This window comes from Pelodiscus sinensis, chromosome 14 (genome assembly GCF_049634645.1).
Source record: "Pelodiscus sinensis isolate JC-2024 chromosome 14, ASM4963464v1, whole genome shotgun sequence".
NCBI classification, from domain to species: Eukaryota; Metazoa; Chordata; order Testudines; family Trionychidae; genus Pelodiscus; species Pelodiscus sinensis.
This window is the reverse complement of record NC_134724.1, coordinates 6028222-6044472: the sequence shown is the minus strand read 5'-3', so window position 1 is coordinate 6044472 and position 16251 is coordinate 6028222. Positions and strand designations below refer to the sequence as shown.

The 16251-nt window shown below is 47.5% G+C and overlaps 1 protein-coding gene across 3 annotated transcripts in view; it reads right to left on the bottom strand.

Annotated features, from left to right (window-relative positions):
• IGDCC3 (immunoglobulin superfamily DCC subclass member 3) overlaps positions 1-16251 on the bottom strand; it is a 226012-nt gene that overhangs the window by 97729 nt on the left and 112032 nt on the right. For all 3 annotated transcript variants that reach the window (XM_075896898.1, XM_075896899.1, XM_075896900.1), the window contains exons 3-4: positions 7356-7500; positions 3102-3232 (exon numbers count right to left, since the gene is read on the bottom strand). In XM_075896898.1, the coding sequence (XP_075753013.1) occupies positions 3102-3232; positions 7356-7500 (276 nt within the window). The remainder of the gene's footprint in view (positions 1-3101; positions 3233-7355; positions 7501-16251) is intronic.

Genomic DNA, 16251 nt, shown 5'->3' with positions numbered 1-16251 from the left:
TGTTCACTCCCTCTGGGGCACCTGGCATTGGCCACTGTTGGACGACGGGGCACTGGGCTAGATGGACCTTTGGTCTGACCCGGTGTGGCCGTTCTGATGTTCTTGTGTGTACTGAGGCAAGGCAGAGCATGGCAAAAGCATCATGGGATTTGTTTCTTTAAGGAAAGCCCACACCACAAACACTGCACAGCAAGGAAACCAGGAGAATACCCATTCAGCGTGAGAGGCGGCCAGAGGAGAGCAGCTAGCACTTTATGCCCTGAGTGAAATAATAACTCAGAGCAGTAAATTGTTAAACAGAACTTCAGCCTGCTGGTAATTTATTGTTCATTTCCCCTTCCTTGCAGCTACTGCTCACATACATCAAGCAAACAGATACAGAACTGGCCTCCAACTCTGCCAGGCCTTTCAGAACCAATTCAGCTGTTTTCTTCTCCCCTCAGATTTGATATACACCATCTCACTGCCCCAGCCACTTCCTACTTCCCAATGGCTGTTTTTTTGTGGCCGAAAGACAAACTTGCACTCAGGAAAGAAAAAGCCCAGCTCAACAGCATCTCTGGCCACAGGGCCACGTGCGAGGATTACAGCCGGCTTGGTGACACACCTCTAGCCCTGCAAGTCCAGGGTCTCAGTATGCAGAGCCATGTGAGACAACAGGATCATGAACACTCATAATGAGATGTGGTGCTTGTCTTCTCAGGCTAAAAATCCTGCCTCACTCTGTCACACTGAGGGACATGCGAAGCTATAAAAATCCCATCATCTGTTTGTTCGGTGGGCTGTTCTATACTATGTCCACATTGCGCCTTCCTGCTTCGTGGATCTACTGCTTCGGTATAATCAATGGCAGATCAGCTTGCTTGCTTGCCTGTTGTACATTTTTACATCTTATTTTGCCTGTCAGCACTATAGGCCCCCACACGTACGACAAGGAAACTGGATTCTATTCCTGGTTGGGTATCGTCACAAAAACGGTTGATTAAATTCCAGCCGGAGTTGTGTGTCTGACTGGCCACTGAGATGCGTGATTATCTCTGTGGAACACCTATTTTCCACGCACAATTTGACAAACTTTTTTTTAAAATAGGCTCCCAGATTACCATTCGTTCTGCAGTCTAATCCTTATCTGAAATTTACATGTAAATTAGGTGTCTATATCTCAGAGAAGAAATCCAGGCGGTGGGAGTTTTTGCCCATAAGTGGCCTTTTAGGAAGTATGCAACCAACAGACATTAAGAAACTGATGTTTGAAATCACCAAGGAGCAAGCCACCTGTGTCTTCTAAAACAAAGCTGAGAACAGAAAGAATTTTGTGCAGGAGAAGACACTAAATTATCATCTACCGTTGACTGCTTGCTTAGCTATGGAGGCAGGATTTGACTTCATATTTACTTTCCTTTTCATCACACAAGGGAAGGTGATTGAAAACATTGAAATGGGTTTTGTAAGCTACCAGTGCTTTCAATTACAGGAGCAACCCAACAGCAATGGCTGAAAAGCCAACTCGTAGGCTACTCAATTGATGTTAAGATGACTGGCATGGCAGAAATTGTTGATGAGCCAACTGTTCGACATAGTTCTAGACCAGTGTTTCTCAACCTTTTTTATAACGTACCCCCCTTTTATAAAAAATAAATAAATTATAAGTACCCCCAGTACCTTCAGTTTTCTGACACACAAATTTTTTTTTCTACCATTGCAACACATTTGTTTAAACAACTTAATCGTAGCTGGGTGGGTGATGAAATTTTTGGGTATAAAAAGTACAAAAATAATAAAGTGCTGTAAAACTTAAAACAAAAATTGTTTTCTCCAAATTTCAGTTGTGTTGACGAACCCCCCCCGCAGACATCTCTAGAGTATCCCTAAGGGAACTCGTACTGACTGAGAAACACTGGTGTAGACAGTTACAAGTGTGCTAAAAGGGCAGTCTAATAAACTATCAGAACACTACAGACAAGCTGGAATCTAATGATGCTATGGAAACATTGTGGGCCATATTTTCAAGGCAATTCAATCCATTCTTTGCTGTATGCATGGAAATCACCTGCAGGCTTCATCTTCCTGCACTCTCACAAAATGACGACATTTGTGCATGCAAATCTTGTGCATACTCCATTTGTGAAGGGAAGCAGTCATGTATCATAACCTGGTTGGCAAACAACAGCATGCACGCCAACACAGGAAACTTTTTGGAAAACAGTTCATATGCTGCTATATTTTCCCATCCAGTTTCCCCTACTAGCAGGAGAGAAAACGTGGTCCCAGCAACTTCAGTAGGACTGGATTTCACTTCAGATGGGTAAAATAAAATAAAACCTCAACTTAACACTCTGAGTATAGTTTGCTTCTTTTTTTTTTTTTCTTTTTTTTTTACGGTCAGCACTTGGATGTATTGCAGCACTAGAATGTATTTCCCTGACTGGATAAATAATTGATAACACCCTGTGTGGCAGTTACTTCTAGAGTAGGCTAAGTTTGTAAGAAAATGGAGAATCTTTCACATTCTGAGACAGAACTTATTTAATGTAAAGCAGCTATAACTGATTCTCCCTTTCCTCCCTTCTATAATTCATGTTATCCTCTTCCTTCCTGCCCAATAATTGACATTAATTAAAAGCCAAAGAGACAGGTTTATTAGCTATCAAATGGGCAAATCTCGCACCAACTAACAACAAACAGAACAATGAATGGACAGAAGGAAGCTTTTCAATTCTATGATCACTAAAGTTCTGTTAACTGAGCTGGTCCAGAAGTATGGTGTGGTGGGGCGACTGCCCTATACTGGCCACGACAGAGTGAAAGCAGGCTGGAGAGAGCCTACACAGAACCCTGGCCAATCAAGGAGAAGATTTTAAGGAGCCTATCAGAGGTCAGCTTTCTGGGGCAGCCCTGTTATATAAGGACGTGGGTCCAGAACGCAAGCATGGAGTGAGGACAGGAGAGACACCAGCCACAAGGAGGCACCATGCTGACGCCAGAACTAATTCCTTGTTGCAACCAGCAGGAGGCGCAGCAGCAGTGAGTCCCGCCCCATGACAGATGTGCAGACGGAGAAAGAGCGAAAGACCATCTGGATCGTGTTCACTGTTACTAACCTGACACCGTGAGTCTGGCCTCCCGACTGAATTTCACATTCGCAATGTTGGTAGCAACACAGTGAAAAATTCCACTGTCTTCTGCTCTGAGTCCAGTAATCTGCAAGACTCCCTTGGGAAGCAGCGTGTACCTAGAGGACATGAAAAGGAGACATAGAAACAGTTGCAGAATGGAGAACGGGACCTCCCACATTAAGTTACTCTACCACCGTGTTTCCCAATTTTATTTGGCCATGGACCCCTTTTCAGCTTGAAAGAATGTCAAGGAACTCCTAGCATTGCCAGGGTAAAATTGGCCAAGTCCCGCCGCAATTTGTCAAGAAAAAAACAAAACAAAACCCGAGTCCTGCCATAAAAAGGCTCTGTCACTTTAACAGGGGGCGGGGGAGTGCCGAGTTCTTGCAGAACCCTTACTTTTGATTCGCGGAACCCAGTTGGGAAACACTGCTCAACCGTAAGCCAATTGGAGCCTTATTTGCACATCCTCAGCCCCAGGGTTTCGAGGTTCATAAGGATGCTCTACAACCTGGTACAGCACCAAGCAAGCTCAGCCAGACCAAAGGATTCTCAATGTTAATCTCTGATCTCATAATGCACAAACTTTGTCTCTTCCAAGGGGAGGATATTCTCCCTTCCAAAGTGTCTTTAATATAGTAAAACTCACCCGTAAGGGAAGTGCATATGACATTCAACAGGTTGGGGCTGGTGCAAGAGGGGTCCGTTTGGCTTTATGGAGCTGCACCAGGCTATATAAATGGTAACTTCTGTCTACCCCCTAGCCTGATCTCTGGATCTGTAACATGCTGGGCTGTTGACCACATTCACTGGCAAATCACACCAGAACCTCCACCAGGTGTCTATCGCCATGGATGCTGCCAAGAAAACAATTTAACTTCCTGGATCCTCATGATATAGGTGTGAAAGAACCTTGAACTGTCTCCCACCATATGTCAATAGCACAATTAAACAAACTGCCTAAAACAACCTAGTTTGAAAAGCATGAATGAGCTGACAAACCAAGAAAAGCCAGGGAATGCAACGTTAAAGCAGAAATACTCTTCTCTCTTTAACTCAAAGGGATGCAGAAGTCTCTCCATGACACGCCGCCTTGCATGCGGTACTGCTATATTGCAACAGGCTGAGTTACACACAGCGTTTGTAGGCTTTGGAAAGTCTGAATGTCCTGGCTGTCATGACTCAGTTCTGTGGCACCTTAAACACGTGTGTACGTGGGTTTCAAAGCTATATGTTTATTATAGGTTGTCTGGCGGTTTTTTTTAAACAACCCTGTCATTAAGGTAGCTGGTAGTAGGTCATTACAGTTTGATGAGTTAATGATTATTTCTGCCTGGTAGACCGAGACGATCTTTTCTAGATCCTCCTATGGTTAAGTGTCTCTCACCGGCTCTCACTAAGGGTTCCAAGAGCGGGGCTGAAGTGTCTGAGACGGCGTGACAGCAATCAGTTTTGAATGCACTGAAGTTGATTGCAATCTCGCTGGGACTTTGAAATGTCCTTTATTTTGGATGAATTACACCGCCAGAAGCCTTCATTTTTGTTAACAATCTGCCCAACGCATTAGAAGCTTCAATTCCAAAGCGATTATGCTGTCTTCAAAGCCTGAACGTGGATCACTCAGCATACAAATGTATGTACAATTTATACACCGAATTGCACCTACCCCGGCGAATGCAGAATTACAACTTAGCTCCGAAGGAAGCAAACCCTCTGCCACAAATCTCACTGGTGCCAGAGACTGCAAATGTCAGGATTTATCTACTATGCTGATGTGAAAAACCTTCACTCTAAAAGAAGCAGGATCTGTTCAAAATCAGGATGCCAACCACAAGTAGAAGGATGCTAACTTAGGGTATGTCTACACTACAGTTTTTTCAGAAAAAATGGCCGTTTTTCTGAAAAAACGTCAATTACATCCACACTGCAATTGCGTTCTTCCGCACGAAAATTGAAAGAACAGCGGGGGTTTTCCGGTGTTGGTAATCCTCATTCTACAAGGAAGAAGTCTTTTTCCGAAAGAGCTCTTTTGGAAAAAGGTGCGTGTGGATGCGGAAGAGGTAGTTCTTTCGAAAGAAGAGGAAAGAGGGAAACAGGTGCCCTAGTGACCACTCCACCCATAGTAATCACAACTTACACGCAAGAGAACGTCCATTCAGTGTGGACGCTATCTGCCAAAAAAGCAGATCACTTTTTCAATGCACTTTGGCAGTGTGGACGCTCTCTTTCAGAAGACATTTTTTCGGAAGATCTCTTTGGTAGGCATTCAACTATTCCTCCTTCTCACAAGGAAAGTAGACAGCAGGTTGGGCACATAGATTTGGTTATCAGAGCACACTGGATAGAGTGGCTGTTCCTTTCGAGCTTCAGCTAAACAAAGGTGTGGGGGGATCTAACTCAAATCACTACCAGGCTCATGGTCAGTGTTCGCCGTTGGGGGATGTGGCCACTGCAATTTTATAGCCACGGAGCCCACACACTCTGAGCACCGTTGCCTGTAAGCTGAATGCCTGGGCAGCCACCCAGGAGAGATTTAATTGCTGCCTAGTTGATTAGCAGAGCACCCAAAGCGTCCCATAGCCAGCAGTGTGTGGTTCTATTAGTGGTGCACATCCACACATGCCTAATTTATTCCGCGCATGAATGGAAACTCTTAGAGGGAACATTGCCTGTGAGCCGAGTCAGCTGACCCAGGCCAAGCATGGCCATGCCCAGGGTCTTTTATTGAAGTGTAGACATAATGCCAGCAGGCTAAAAGAAGGGTAAAACCAGGAAAATCAAACTGTTGCCATTTTATACTCTGCGGCTGGTCTCTTGGGTGCTTCCCTAAGTTCACAGGAGAGCTGGAAAGGCCAAGCATTGTTCTGGTTCATGTGTGCTTTGTTTTAGCTCCAAGAGAACTCAGCCACATTCTGGGGCTTAGCTGACATTTGAAAAAACAGGGGCCCTTCCGGAAAAAAATATTTACAGCTTCCAGGTTTCATCTCTCCCTAGCGTGCAGCCCTCAAGGTGTGCCGGGAAGGGCCGGTGCTGGGAAGCTTTGCGGTGGGGATCTCTGGCTGCAGCTGTGATCATCACAGACTGGAGCCAGCCCATCGTGCATTTCCTGTTACGTGCTGAAACTCTTCCCCGGGACCGGGATGGGGGTGGCCTGCCACCTGTCCCCTCACTCCAGGCCGGCACTCAGAAGATCAAAACAGGCTTAGCGGCACTTCCTAAGCAAAGGGCTGTCACACAAAGGAAGCAAGGACATGCCATTCATGTTTTCAAGCGGGAAGGGGGGTGGTAAGAAGGGGGAAGCAATTTTGTTTTGTTTTTTAAGGAGGACTGAATGGGAAAGAGCTAAAAAGGCCTTGCATTGGCACCTTTCCACTGGTCTCTTCGCCAAGGTGGAGCTGTTACACTGTAGCTCCTTGGGAAGGCCAGGCTAGTGATTAGATTGCGTGTTAAGCCGACCGCGCATCAAAGGAGCTTATTGTACAACGCGCTGTCCGTGCTGGCGAGCACTAACTTCCGCCGACCGGTCCTTATGCGGAGCTGCTAGCATAGGAGAGTCAACCTGCAGCAGGCACATGTTGTGCAGGGAAATCAGATTAAAAAACCCTCTCTGGTCTAAGCCAAAACGTGGACAACGACTGCCCCAGCTACCGCTCAGGAGAGGCCCCGGCAGAAAGGGATCAAGGCTATCACCACAGGGTTGCCTGGGCAGCCTGCTCCCATCCCCCGGGATGGTGAAAGGATGCATTAGTTCGGGACATCGCCTAGCCAGGTGCACAGGTGCTGGAACGAGGGGTACTGGGGGAGGTGGAGCACTCCTTGCACAGGCTTTGCCATTTGTTTCAATGGCTTGCAGCTTCCCTCTACGTGTTTTCATCCATGTGCGGAATAATTGTGTGATGTGCACCAAGGCATGTGCAGATGCGTACCGCTCATAGAAACCTGCTGCCAGCTGGGGGCACGCTGGTAATCAACTGGGTGGCCTTTGAATCTCTTTTGGGCAGCTGACGAAGAGCTCAGCTTACAAGAAACACTGCTCGGCACCCCTCCCCCTCCCGCATACAAACTGTTTCATGAGAAAGATGGAGGAGGTCGTGCGTCTATTTAAACACAAGGAAGAGCCTTCTCTCAGGTGAACCCTGGTCTGGCATGCAGCAGCTCCCTGGACCAGCAAGACAGCCTTTGGCCTGCTATTTCCAGCAGCGGGCTGGAGGGGAACTGAGGTCCCTACGCGCCTCTTACCTCTCGTTATCCGTGTTGATGGGGACCTGATTCTTTTGCCACAAGATGACAGGCTCTGGCAAGCCATGGATCTGGCACTGGAACCTTGCGACGCCGCCTTCTTCCACCACGGCGTTCTGAGGGTGAATGTGGAAGTCGGACATAGCTGGAGGAAGGAGGAAGAGAAACAAAGGCATGGAGTGAGATCCCAGCAGCTCAGTGCGGAGCATGTGCACTGCCAGGAAGGGTCACAATGATCCACCCTGGCATGAACAGCCACTACTCCTCCTGCCTGAAACCAGCAAACAACACTGTCACGGGTTAGACCTGATCTGAATGTGGACCCACATGAAGAAACACCAGGCACCTATTTAGACACTAGACGCTTGTGTAGCACCAACAGGCGGAATTGAACCTGGGATCTCAGTGCGTGAGCCTCTCCGGCTTGAGCTAAAAGCCAGCTGGATCTCAGCTAAGGCTATAGCACAGATTCATTGGTCTCTTTATAAGGGGTCTAAGGGTGCATCTACACTGTGCGGCTATTTTGAGAGGTATTCCAAAATTGCTACCCCTGCGTCTTAACAAGCAGCCCGTTATTTTGAAATATTTTTTTAATTAACGGGCACGCTATTTGAGCATCCCTTAGCCCTTGATGTCTCGAAATACACGTTATTTCAAAATTTGGGGCTGCGTAGATGTGCCAAATTTCAAAAAAAGCTATTTCGAAATAGCACCGATATAAGATATGCAATTTGCGTAGCACAAATGGAGTATCTTATTTCAAGTTTAGGATGCTGTGTAGACGCACCCAAAGTGTTGCCACGGGGGACAGTGCACTGCACCCAGTCAGTGTGCAGGTTACATTGGCACGGGAAAAGCTGCAGCTTGGCATAGAAAGCTGGCCGGGAAGCTTGTGATTCCAGGAGTTGAGTGCTCCACAATCAGGCCGAGAAATCCCACCATCACAGCAGGGGTCAGCGGGATGCTCTGCCACCGCAGGATCGCCCATTGACTGTCTTTGTCATCAGTCTCAATGGGCTTGAGATGCTGCCATCCAGCAGAAAGGGCCTTATCTCTGCGCTTTTCACCCCTAGACTGTCAATTCCCTGCCACCATCTCCCCCCGCCAACATCCTGTCTGGGTGTTTGACTTCACTTCCCCATGAACTTTATTTTCATCTCCCCATAGAAAGCGTGCAAAGTCCAGGCCAGCTGCACGTTTATGGCAGGTGATTTTCCGCTCGAAACACACTCCAGCCAGTCTTCTCTCGTTGCAAGGTTCCGCTATCCAGAAGATAACAGCCTCAATAAAGTCAGGGCTGTTCCCGTGAAAGGCTCAGCCTGACAGCGAGAAGAGTTGGCAAACACTGTCCAGCACCAGACATGATCCCAAAACCAGTTTTAACGTCCATTTCCCCCCATCACCCTAATAGCAGCCAAAGCGCCAGCTCAGTATTGCACAGGTGACAACCTAGTCAGTACAGAGAACGGGCGACCCAGTGAATACGCAGAGAACAGGACAAATTCTAAGCTGCCCAACTCAAGTCCCCGGACCTTAATAGCTGTTGTTCGGCACTAGGAGCGTGAGCCAGCCCAGTAGAATTCACCCAGCATTTCCTAACGCCCATGCCTCCTGCTCCAGCATGCACTGGGCTCGCCGTAAAACACAGAGGGGAGTCTTGATTGGGAGTCGGGAGAGGAAGGGTCAAAAGCAGTGTTTTTCAACCAGTGGTACGAGTACCCACAGAGGTAATTGAGAGAACTCAGGGAGGGACGTCAACACAACCGAAATTTGGAGAAAACCGAATTTTTGTTTTAAGTTTTACAGCGCTTTATTATTTTTGTACTTTTTACACCCAAAAATTTCATCGCCTGCCTGGCTACAATTAAGCTGTTTAAACAAATGTGTTGCCATGGTAGAAAAAAAAATTGTGTGTCTGAAAACTGTAGGTACTGGTGGTATATATATATATTTAAAAGGGGGTACTTTATAAAAAAAGTTTGATAAACACTGGTCGAAGGCGCTGCAGTATGGTGCAGAGAAGCGCTCCTGCCTTTGGGACCATGGATGGGGCTGCCTTGGTGATCAGCCACTAGCATTACAGTCACCATGTCACCAGGCCAACGGCTTCAAGTCTGAGCTTTGCTAGGCAATCAATAAAAAGGAGCTGCCGTCCTCAGGGACACTTTCGGTGACTCTTCCCCCATGCCTGCGTGGTGGTGAGAATCTCCAACACGCATCCTCTTCAACCCATAGGCCTGTAGCAATTGCCACAAAATGCTCAAGGCCAGCGGCGGATTTAGGGCAGGGCGAGCGGGGCGGCTGCCCTGGGCCCTGCGCTTCCCGAGGCCCCGTGCATGCGCCTTGGCACCACGGCGCATGCGCTGTGTCAAAGGGGGGGCCCCCCACGAAATTTTGCTGCCCGGGGCCCCGCGCTTCCTGAGGCCCCGCGCATGCGCCTTGGCACCACGGCGCATGCGCTGTGGCAAAGGGGAGGGCCCTGCAAAATTTTGCTGCCCTGGGCCCCCGGCACTCTCGTCCGCCCCTGCTCAGGGCTTTGCAGGATTAGTGCCCTCAGGGTCACCTTGGCTTCTCATTTCGACCTGCTGGCTGTAAGGGATAATGTTCCCAGCAGCAAGGAAGGAGCAGAAAGAGTATCCTTCGCAGTGCAATAAATAATAATCTTGTGTGTGTAAAGTGCCTGGCACGCTGGTAGCGATATATAAATAATAATAATCAGAATGCAGTAATTACTACTATTAATTAACTGGAAGATGCTGACTCTGTAATAAGCATAACATGTCATGGGCTAATAAATGCCCCAGAGCCTCTACTTAGCCCATGATTCAGTTTTAGTACCATATACACAGGAGGAGCCCTGTGTATATGTCCAACAGCATATTGGGATGCATTAGGAGGAGCATTGCCAGCAGATCTAGGGGAGTGATTATTCCCCTTTATTCGGCTCTGGTGAGGCCACATCTGGAGTAGCGCGTCCAATTCTGCACCCCCATTACAGAAAGGATGTGGATGCATTGGAGAGGGTCCAGTGGAGGGCAACAAAAATGATCATGGGGCTCAAGCACATGGTCTATGAAGAGAGGCTGAGGGATGTGGGCTTGTTTAGTCTACAGAAGAGTGAGGCGGTGGGGGGTGATAGGAGCCTTCAACTACCTGGAGGGGGGTTCCAAAGAGGATGGAGAGAGGCTGTTCTCAGTAGTGACGGATGGCAGAATGAGCAGCAATGGTCTCAAGTTGCAGTGGGGAAGGTCTAGATTGGATATTAGGAAAAACTATTTTACTGTGTGTGGGGGGGAGGGGTGAAGCACTGGGATGGGTTCCCTAGAGAGGGAATCTTCATCACTTGAGGTTTTCAAGTCCCGGCTTGACCAAGCCCTGGCTGGGAAGATTGAGTTGGGATTAGTCCTGCTTTGGACGGGGGGTTGGACTTGATGACCTCCTGAGATCTCTTCCAATCCTATGAGTCTATGATTCTAAATTACCACATTATACAACCCCCAAGAACATCACCTACCCGTTAGCTCTGCTTTCCCATCCCTTTCCCCCCTCACAGAAAAGCCCACATCCTTTTACGTGTGTTAAGGGTAATCAATGTGCACCTGCTAAGGGACAAGCTACAAATGCATCAGGAAACTGCTCCATCACTCCTTTGCTGATTCCATTTGGGCTCGGGCAGATGGAAGGCTGCTAATCACAATCCATTAAACATGTGCTACATTAACCCACTCTGCTTCCCAAAGCACTAGTCTCAACTCCCTACATAAAGATCTGTTAAGCCGCCTGCACAGCACTTGGTAGAAAAGCCCCAGCACGGGACGGTGTGAGGAGTGGGAAGGTTTCTCCTGGATGCTGCTCTTTGGTTCTAAGTATTTCATTAATATCCATTTTGTTTCCACTGCTTGTGAATTACCCTTGCCATACGGCCTTGTGTAGGCAGCTGCAACACCCAGCCCGCCCGGAACCCTCAGAAACACGACGAATATTGCACGACTGGATTACAGCCCGCCTAATCGATGGGAAATCTAATGGAAAACATGTTAACCTGGAAACGACACACACACACACCTACTGAAACATTTTTTCTGTCTTCTCTACAGGGAATATTTCTGGGGAGGAGGTGGGACCTGACCAGTGGTCCCTGTAAACTGAGCTCTTGGGCAGCTGCCCAAAAGCGATTCAAATGTCACCCAGTTGATGATCAGAACGCTCACCACCTCCCATAGCTGGCAGCCTGTGTTTCTATAGGTGGTGCACAAATGCACATGCCGTGGTGCACATCACAAAATGTTTTCCACACATGGATGAACATATTAGCGGGAACACTGGTTCTGACGCCACCAATAAAACTGACGAAACCTCTTTTCTGATTTAATGTTTAAATGATCCCTTATCCCTTTTTCTCAAAGGGGCCACCTGCCTGATTGTGGTCCCCAGAATTACCCTAGCAAGCACCTGCACAAGCTATTCCATTGACTGCACACGGGACCACTGAGGTCAGCCAGAGCTCATCAACAGAGGGAAGGGCTCCAGAAGGAGACCTGGTCCAACGTCCACTGGAATGACTGAGACACTTTCCATTTCAGTGGGTGTTAGCACAGGGCCAGGATAAGGTAAGTTATTGTGTGTTCACCCAATGCAGATTTCTGTTCAATCCTCAGACTCTCTGGGCTTGCCCCAACAGATGCACCTCGTGAAGGCCTTGATCCAAATCTGTGGGAGCTGGATCATGTCCCATTTTTTACCCTATAAAATTAGCGACTTACTGATTTTCATACCGGTAAACTGATCTATAGTTCCATAAATAGCGCTCTCATCAGATACAATGAAATGGAAGGAAATCAAGCTCCAGCATGAAGGGAATGAATACAGAATGCCCAATAAATTTATGATGAAGCATGAATTACTTGCATAATGCTCGTCCCTACTCGAGGATTAGGAATCCATAGTGTAAGGTTCTGTATAAACATAGTGAAAAGACATGCTCTGTCTCCAAAAGTGAGTAGAGTCTTGGTAAAGGTTGAACCTCTCTAGTCCGGCAACATCCATGGTCCCACATGATTTGAGTTAGCCAGATGGCCCCTTATCATGGGTGTGGCCAAGTTTCCTGCAGTCCCATAAAGTCTGTTTATAGCCACCAGTCCTGGCTCTCAATGTTCTGTGTTGTTACTTCGCTCTAACTTCCCCCTAAATGATTTATGAAAGCCCAGTAAGCAGTGGAAGTGTTGGTTTTATTGACTTTCCATGGTTCGGCAAATTCTGTGGTTTGGTACCAGTCAGGTGCCAGACTAGAGAGGTTCAACCTGTAGGTAACCAACTCCCTGTGGACAGTCTGTGAGCACACTGGCCATGAACTCACCGGAACAGTAAAAGTTAAATAAGAAAACAAAAAGGCCAGCAATGCAGCTGCCATGCCTAACGACTCACTGTAAGCATGCAGAAAGTACAGGCAGGAAAAATGAACATGCTGTTCTCTAGCAATAGCCAATATAGAAATGTAACAGTAGCGGAAGGGGTTAATTTGAGGCGCAGAATGTGAATGAAAATAGCCCTGGGTAAGGAACACATTTCCATTCCTTTATTTCAATAATCTCTCTCATAGGTAAAACTGCAGAGATAACCTCTACTCTTAAAGACACCGGTATTCATATTGATCATGAATAAAACATGTGAGGTTATACATAATTCATTTACGAGGATGGTAAGTAAAATATTACTCTTCAGTGACCCTGTAATGTGGCTCTGAAGCACTGTTTTATGGTAAAGGCCTAGGAAACCCCATGACCCTGGCCAAGGCAGCCGGTTTTCAGAATCCGCGTTAAACATGAATGCTATTTTTGAGAGCAGTTTTGAAATTTTATTTACACTTACAAAGACAAAGAGCTTTGCTGGAGCTCGTGGACACTGCCACAGCAGTTAACCGCAAGCGAGCACCTGGACGTGGTTCCCAACCTGGAAATCAATCACCGCAGAGTGCCAAGCAGAAAGGGGCGGGGAGCTGACTGGGTTATGGGACGCCCGGCAAGGGAGATAAATCTGTGTGGTTGCACGTACAATCCCGTGTACTTCTCACCTGACTGTGCTCCAAACTCTCACTGCTTGAGCGCGAGCTGCTCTGACTCGCTTGCCTTTTTGCAGGAAACGCTCAGGTTCCCTGTTATCAGGGAGGCTTAATGGTATAACCCTAAGCTAGGAGCAGGGCTGCCTTGCGCCTTCTCGACTCCAAGGGCAGCATCAGCCACTTGCCATGAGCCCGAGGGCTGCATCTAATCTGCATGCACATTTACATAATGATTTTTAAAATAACTGCATGGACCTATAATAGTCACTTGCACTCATAGGCTCCTAGACAAGGAAACATTATCTAGTCCATCTACCAAGGTTATTTAACCTAATCCACAACCATCCGCTGCAGCATCTGAGTAACAGTGGGGGAATAGAGATGGCTGGCTGGTTTTGTTAACCTGTCATTAAGGGGGCTTTTCCTGCTTAAAACTCTCCACTGGCTCAGCTCCATCTGCGGTAGCAACAATGGGAGTATTAGTATAGGCAAGGCCCCCTCAATGTTGATGTGATGGTTTAAAAGGCCTGTAGCTATGGGGCTTTGTGCAGGGCGGATAAAAATCAATTATTTAAAAAAAATGCAAAAAGTCTGATTTTTTATCTCAATTGGATTTTTTTTGATCAAGTGTTTTTCAGGGGAAAAAAAACAATGTAAAGATAATTTTAATTAACATACATCATAAACTCAAAGATATCTCATCACGGAAGAGGGATTATAAATTCTAATTCACGTAGGCTACACTGGCATGAATTTCCGAAAATGCTTTTAATGGAAAAGTTTTCCGTTAAAAGCATTGTCGGAAAAGAACGTCTAGATTGGCAGGATGCTTTTCCGCAAAAGCACTTTTTGTGGAAAAGCACCCGTGGCCAATCTAGACGCGGTTTTCCGCAAAAAAGCCCCGATCGCCATTTTCGCGATCGGGGCTTTTTTGCGGAACACAGTACTGTGCTGTCTACACTGGCCCTTCGCGCAAAAGTCTTTCGGAAAAAGACTTTTGCCCGAATGGGAGCAGCATAGTATTTCCGGAAAAGCACTGATGATTTTACATGAGATCGTCAGTGCTTTTCCGGAAATTCAAGCGGCCAGTGTAGACAGCTGGCAAGTTTTTCCGCAAAATCATCTGATTTTGCGGAAAAACTTGCCAGTCTAGACACAGCCTGAATGTTTAAGACAAGGTTTGTAAAAGAGTTGCAAGAGGGGGTGGGCAAAAGGGCCTCCATAGGCTGGATCCGGTTGATCCAGCCCACAGAGGACCTGCTGCTCCCTCGCCCTCAGGCTAATTACTCCTCCACCCTGCCAGGAGCACGTGGTGCTTCTAAGTGCCACATGCTCCTGGCAGGGCAGGAGGAGACTTTGTGCACTCTCCTGCCCCCAAGCTCTGACTGGCTTGGGGGTGAGGTAGCAGAGGAAGTTTCCTCCCGCTGCCAGGGGTGTGGGTGCCTAGGCAGAACTGGGGAGGGGACAACAGGGCTCCCTCATCCCCAATCATGGTTTGTGGGTGAGGAAGCCTGGAAGCATCCTGGCCCCGCCCCTTCCGTTTGAGGCCCTGCCCCTTCTGGAGCAGCCCAGGGCCACTTCAAAAAAATGGTCAGTGTATCCTGGCAAAAAAATATTGCCTACCCCTGCAATAGTTCATGGATTGTGTACTCAATCTTATGGGGTTCAAGAGACTTCTAATATAGATTATTTACATCGGGGTGGGGAACATTTTTGGGTTAGGGGTCACGGACCCACAGAAAAATCAGTCAGGGACCTGAGGTTCCCCACCTCTAATGTAGGTGAATCTTTCTATCTACCCAATGGGACTCAGTGCTCAGTCTAGAAGATACACTTAGTTTTGTAGTTCTCAAACTGTGGGTTTGCGTCTCCAGAGATAACATGCTTCTTAACAGCAAAGACATTTTAAAATACATAAATATAGAGAGGGGAGAAATAACTGGCCTCAACCCAACTGTGCCCTTGCAAATTTGTATACACAGAGTTAATCCCCGACCTCGCTCTCAAAGTGCCAAGTTGCAAAAAGTTCAATGAATGGAAGATTGTTGGAGGCAGAACAGATCTGGACAAGGAGAAGACGTCTGGAGATAAACGTGAAACTGTTTGAGCAGCATATTCCAGAAGTCTTGAGGTCTCTCTGAGTGTGGCCTTCATTGATTTGAAATCCACCCTACCATTCCCTCACTAGAATGCATGTTTATGTAGAAAACCATGATTAAATTGCATCTTCCTGACTAGTGATCTAAATCATGATTTCAATCAAATCCATCCTGCTACAGTGAACATCAATCATCCTGAGAAGGTCTACAGGAAACGTGGCATCTTCCACGCTGCGGGAAGTCCTTTAAAAAACCACCCTAGGCCTAGAGAGCCCAGAAAGACTCTGTTGGTACCTATCTCCAGAACACGACTATACACTGAGATGTCTCAGAGCTTCACCCTAGCGACTGGGCCCAGAACTCTCTCTAACGAGCCTTCCTGGCCTTTTTGCAGTGCCTCATGCAGAGCACAGAGAGTCAAGCAGAGGAAGGGTTGCTGGAAAGGCCTGGGAGCCGCACGAGCAGCACTCCCAAAGAAGGCAGCCACCGGGGTGATCTCATGAGCTTCTACGCAATTCGGTGGGATGTGTGAACCCCAAAGACGCCCCAGAGGATCCCCTCCTCTGCTCCAAGGCCACGCCTGTGCTCCGCCTCTTCCTCCTGAGGCCCCGCCCACTGCTCCACCCAGCCTCTTCACTCCAAGGCCTTGCCTCTGCTCTGCCCCCCACTTCAGCCCTTATCCCCAAGCCCTTCCTGTCGCTCGCACAAGGGAGGAAGAGGGCTGAGAGGAACACCCACC